Here is a 5,250-nt window from a genome sequence, read left to right as displayed (position 1 = left end):
GAACCGATAAGGAGTGTTAACTAACCCAAATCATCTGGTCCGAGGACTACAGGTATGATAGGATTTAAGTTTAAACACTTAGGGAACAATTAAGAAGGACAAGTTATCACAGTGACCAAAGAAATGATTCGATTAATAATAGTACCTTTTGAAGTTATTTACATTCCAGGGGCATGGTATTACATGATTATCCAAGTCCTCCAGGAAATATGCCCCAATGCCAGCCCCTGAAGTAATACGATATGGCCCTTCCCAGTTTGGTCCTAATTTTCCCCAAGTTGGGTTTTTCGCAGTGCCAACGACTTTCCTGAGTACCAAATCTCCGGGTTCTAGGGGCCTTAGCTTTACGATGGCATCATAGCCCTGCCTGAGTTTCTGCTGGTAATGTGCCAGTCGAACCATTGCATTTTCTCTCATTTCTTCGATCAAATCCAGGCCTACTTCTAGAAGTTTATCATTGCTGGTCAGACTGAACGAGCTAATTTTTAGAGTTGGGAACCCCATCTCCAAAGGAATGATAGTTTCAGTGCCATAAGTCATCGAAAAAGGGGTTTCTCCAGTAGATCTGTGAGGCGTAGTTCTGTAAGCCCAAAGCACGTGTGGCAACTCTTCAACCCACTTGCCCTTCGCATCGTCCAATCTCTTCTTCAATCCATTAACTATGACTTTGTTAACTGCTTTAGCTTGCCCATTCCCTTGAGGGTAGGCAGGGGTAGAGTATCTATTCGTGATTCCCAGTTCGCTACAATAACTCCGAAACGCATTACTGTCGAACTGTAAGCCGTTGTCCGAGATGAGAGTATGAGGAACTCCAAAATGAGTAATGATATTCTTCCATACAAATCTTTGCACATCTACATCTCGGATATTGGCTAGAGGTTCAGCTTCAATCCATTTGGTGAAATAGTCTGTGCCGACCAGAAGGTACTTCCTGTTTCCTGCGGCCTTTGGGAATTGACCCACTATATCCAAACCCCACTGTGCAAACGGCCACGGACTAGATAGTGGGTTGAGGACTCCACTTGGTTGGTGTATGTTCGGCGCAAATTGTTGACATTGATTGCACTTCTTTACATAATCATAGGCTTCTTTTTGCATGTTCGGCCACCAATACCCTTGAGTAATGGCTCGGTGAGCCAAAGATCTACCTCTAGTGTGACTCCCACAAATTCCTTCATGCAACTCTTCTAGTAGCGACTCAGCCGTCTCTGGATGAATACATAATAGGTATGGTCCCGAATAGGATCGTTTGTATAATTTTCGGTCTTCGGACAGCCAAAATTTGGTTGCCTTCCTTCGAATTTTGTCAGCCTCCCCCCGTTCTTTCGGCAAAATGTCATCTTTCAAGAATTTGATTATAGGGTCCATCCAGCAGAGATTGTCTCTGATCTGGTGGACTCGGACTGCATCCCCTCCTGTCCCGGTGGGCTCATGGAAATCCTCGACGAGGATAACTCTCGGTAAATTTAACTCCGAAAAGGTAGCTAGTGTGGCCAAAGAATTGGCATGTGCGTTACTGCTTCTAGGAACATGTAGCAAGCTGAAAAATTCAAATTCTGACTGCAGACGTTTGACTCGATTCAAGTATCCTTGCATTCTTTCATCCTTCGCTTCAAACTCCCCCTGTACTTGGCCCACAACTAATCTTGTGTCCGAGAACAACTCCCTTGCCTTTCCTCCCATTCTTCGGACCATAGACATTCCCATCAATAGGGCTTCATACTCTGCCTCGTTATTAATTGCACCGAAATCCAGCCTTAATGACTTTTCAATGATGATTCTCTCTGGAGATATCAAGACTAGCCCTACTCCAGAACCTTTCCGGTTCGCAGCGCCATCCACATATACTTCCCAGTGGGCAGGATCTTGTTGAGAAATCATGCCAACCAATTTTCCATCCATGTCTCTCTTTGTCGTTATTTCTTCTAAGCTGGGTTTCGTGAACTCAGCCGCTAAATCCGCAAGGATCTACCCTTTGACTGAAGTGCGAGGCATATACTTGATATCAAAAGCCCCTAAAATAGTGCCCCACTTGGCTATCCTCCCCGTGTAGTCGGCACTTCGAAGTACGGTCTTAAGTGGGAGTTGCGTGAGCATAACGACAGTATGTGCTTGGAAGTAGTGGGGCAATTTTCGTGTTCCAAGTACTACTGCCAAAATAGCTTTTTCCAATGACAAGTATCTGATCTCGGCCTCATGTAGAGACTTACTCACACAGTAAACCGGCCTTTGTATACCTTGATCCACTCTTATCAACACTAGACTTACAGCATAGGGAACCACCGCGATATAGGCAAACAAGACCTCATCTGGTTCAAGGCTAGACATAATCGGTGGCCGAGCCAAGTAGTCTTTAAGTTGTTGGAAAGTTGAGGCACATTCTTCAGTCCATTCAAATCCTTTCCACTTGATGATCAGCGAGAAGAAGGGTTTACACCTATCCGCGGACTTGGAGATGAATCGGTTCAAAGTAGCTGCCATCCCTGTTAACTTTTGAACCTCTTTTGGATTCCGAAGAGGCTGCAGATTTTGAATAGCCTTTATCTGATCGGGATTGACCTCAATTCCCCTGTGTGTTATCATGTAACCCAAAAATTTGCCTGACCCCACACCAAATAAGCACTTCGAGGCGTTCAAGTGCGACTTGTGTCTTCTCAGGGTTTCAAAAATGTTATCAAGGTCCTTCACATGCTCAGAAATAACTTTGCTTTTTACCACCATATCGTCTATATAGACCTCAACGCTTTTGCTCATTTGTGATTCAAACATCTTGGTCATCATCCGCTGATAAGTAGAACCTGCATTTTTCAGACCGAATGGCATCACTTTATAGTGGTAATTACCAATGAGGGTAACAAAAGCGGTTTTCTCTTGGTCATCTGGGGCTAACGGTATTTGATGGTAACCTTAGAAAGCATCCAGGAAAGGATCCTTAGGACAAGCCTTATTTAAGTCCGTGAAGTCTACACAAACTCGCCACTTTCCGCTCTTCTTCTTTACCACCACAGTATTTGCCAACCATTCGGGATAAAAAATTTCTTTAATAGCCCCAACTTGTTTGAGTTTCATCACTTCTTCTTTGACTGCATCCGCATGCTCTTTGGATGGCCGCCGAAGAGGCTGCTTCTTGGGTATACTCAGTGGGTTGACCCTCAAATGATGGCAAATGAACTTTGGATCTACTCCTGGGGCTTCGTAAGTACTCCAGGCGAATACGTCAATATTTCTTCTAAGGAAATCAATTAGCTCTTCTTTTTCTGGTTGAGGTATCTGAGACCCAATTTGAAAGTATCTTTCAGGATTGCCCCAAATTAAAACTTGCACTAAGTCCTCGTATTTAGCGCCTTCATCAAGATCTTCGACGGGTGACAACCGACCTCTTAACTGCTATAAGTCTCCCTCTGCCCTGACTGAGGATTCAGTTTTGGGCTCGTGTCGTATGGCAGCCACCAAGCATTGTCTAGCAGAGGCTTGATCTTCGCAGATTTCACAAACGCACCATTCAAATGGATATTTAACTTTTTGATGCAGAGTGGAGGAAACAGCCCCTAACGTATGTAACCAAGGTCTGGCTACAATTGCCGTATAAGGGGAATAAACATCTGCAACAATGAAATCCACTTCTACTACTTCTGAGCCAGTCTGTACGGGCAGCCGTATCTGTCTTTTCGGGGTGACCATCCTTCCCTCGAAGCTAACCAGGGGAGAACAGTATGGAGTTAAGTCATCAAGCTTGAGGTTCAGCCCCTTGTAGAGGTCAGGATACATAATCTCCACCGTGCTACCCTGATCCACCATCACCCTCTTCACATTATATCCCCCGATTCTGAGGGTGACTACCAAAGTATCGTCGTAAGGTTGAATGGTTCCAGCTTTATCTTCATCCGCAAAGCCTAAAACAGGCTGGACAGCCGGTCTAGAGCTCCTCAGATCTGGACCAATATCCCCTGCTGGTAGGCGAGCTACTGACATAACTTTGGACGGCCAGGATCCTGTTCTTCTTGGCGCTGCGAAAATGACGTTAATAATACCTAATGGAGGTTTCGTAGAATCACTCTTCTTGGACCCAAAATTCACTTGACCTCCTCGGCCACTAAAGTGGTGCAAAAGATGCCTCAACCTGCCTTCACAGACCAGATGGTCCAAATGATCCCATAAACTTCTGCAATCTTTAGTGGCATGCCCATGGTTTTGGTGGTATTGAGATTGTGATTGCGCCTCTCAAAGTTCCCTACCATTTTACTCGGCCACCTAAAGAATGATTCATTCTTGATCTTTTCCAGAACTTGATGAACTGGCTCCTTAAATACTGTATTGATTGCTTGAGCATTTGTTGACCCCAACTGCCCAGCGAAATCTCTCCGCGGCTTATTGTTGTTATAACGATCCAACCTGAAGTCCTTCCTGTCCTAAGGGATAACCTTATCCTTACCCTTCCCTTGCTGCTGATCTTCTTCAACCTTTTTATATTTTTCAATATGGTCCATAAGTTGACGCATGTTAGTGACAAGTTTGCCGGATAAGGATGTCCTTAAACCATGATTAGTAGGGAGACCCAGCTTAAACGTGTCTAGGGCCATTGCATCAAAGTTGCCCTCCATATCATTAAACATCTCCCAATATCTATCTAAATACGCCTTCAGGGTTTCACCTTCATGCATGCTCAAGGATAGCAGAGAAGACAAGGGCCTGGTCACTCTTCGGCATGTGACGAAACGTGAACCAAAAGCTTGAGTAAGCTCTTGGTAGGAATTAATGGTGTCTGCTTTCAGGTTGTCGAACCACCTCATTGCCATGGATCCAAGACTAGAAGGGAATACCTTGCACATCAGAGCTTCATCTCTGCAGTAGACAGCCATCCTTTGGTTAAAATGGCTCACATGTTCCACAGGGTCCGTTTTATCGTTGTAAATAGTGAAGGTTGGCTGGTTAAAGCGCCGAGGAAGCTTTGCTCCTTTAATCCTACGCATGAAAGGTGATCTAGAGATTTGATTCAAACAAGGAAGACGATTTCGTACCGTACCGGCCGGTACCGCCGGAATATTTCGTTCCGGCGCCTGAACCGGTACAGAAACAGGGCTGAATCGTACCGCCCAAAATACCGGGATGTACCGGCTTGTTTCGGCTATTCCAGCGAATTTCGGAGCTTTTCGGCGGTATTTTTATTCCGGACCGGTACAAATATAGCTTGGTTTTTTTGAAAAAATTTATTACTTACATAGCAACTTACAGCAACTAGTGACCATCATC

At 44.8% G+C, this 5,250-nt stretch overlaps 1 protein-coding gene across 1 annotated transcript; it reads right to left on the bottom strand.

Moving 5' to 3' along the window:
* Positions 1-4,409: 4,409 nt before the first annotated feature.
* Positions 4,410-4,859, bottom strand: LOC136064303 (uncharacterized). The gene has a single exon (XM_065765883.1). It carries the CDS (start codon positions 4,857-4,859, stop codon positions 4,410-4,412), a length of 450 nt encoding a protein of 149 aa, XP_065621955.1.
* Between the last annotated feature and the right edge of the window lie 391 nt (positions 4,860-5,250).

Source organism: Quercus suber, unplaced genomic scaffold (assembly GCF_002906115.3).
Source record: "Quercus suber isolate HL8 unplaced genomic scaffold, Cork oak 2.0 scaffold_23, whole genome shotgun sequence".
Lineage (NCBI taxonomy): Eukaryota > Viridiplantae > Streptophyta > Magnoliopsida > Fagales > Fagaceae > Quercus > Quercus suber.
The sequence above is the reverse complement of the archived record's forward strand: the minus strand, read 5'-3'. Positions and strand labels throughout refer to the sequence as shown.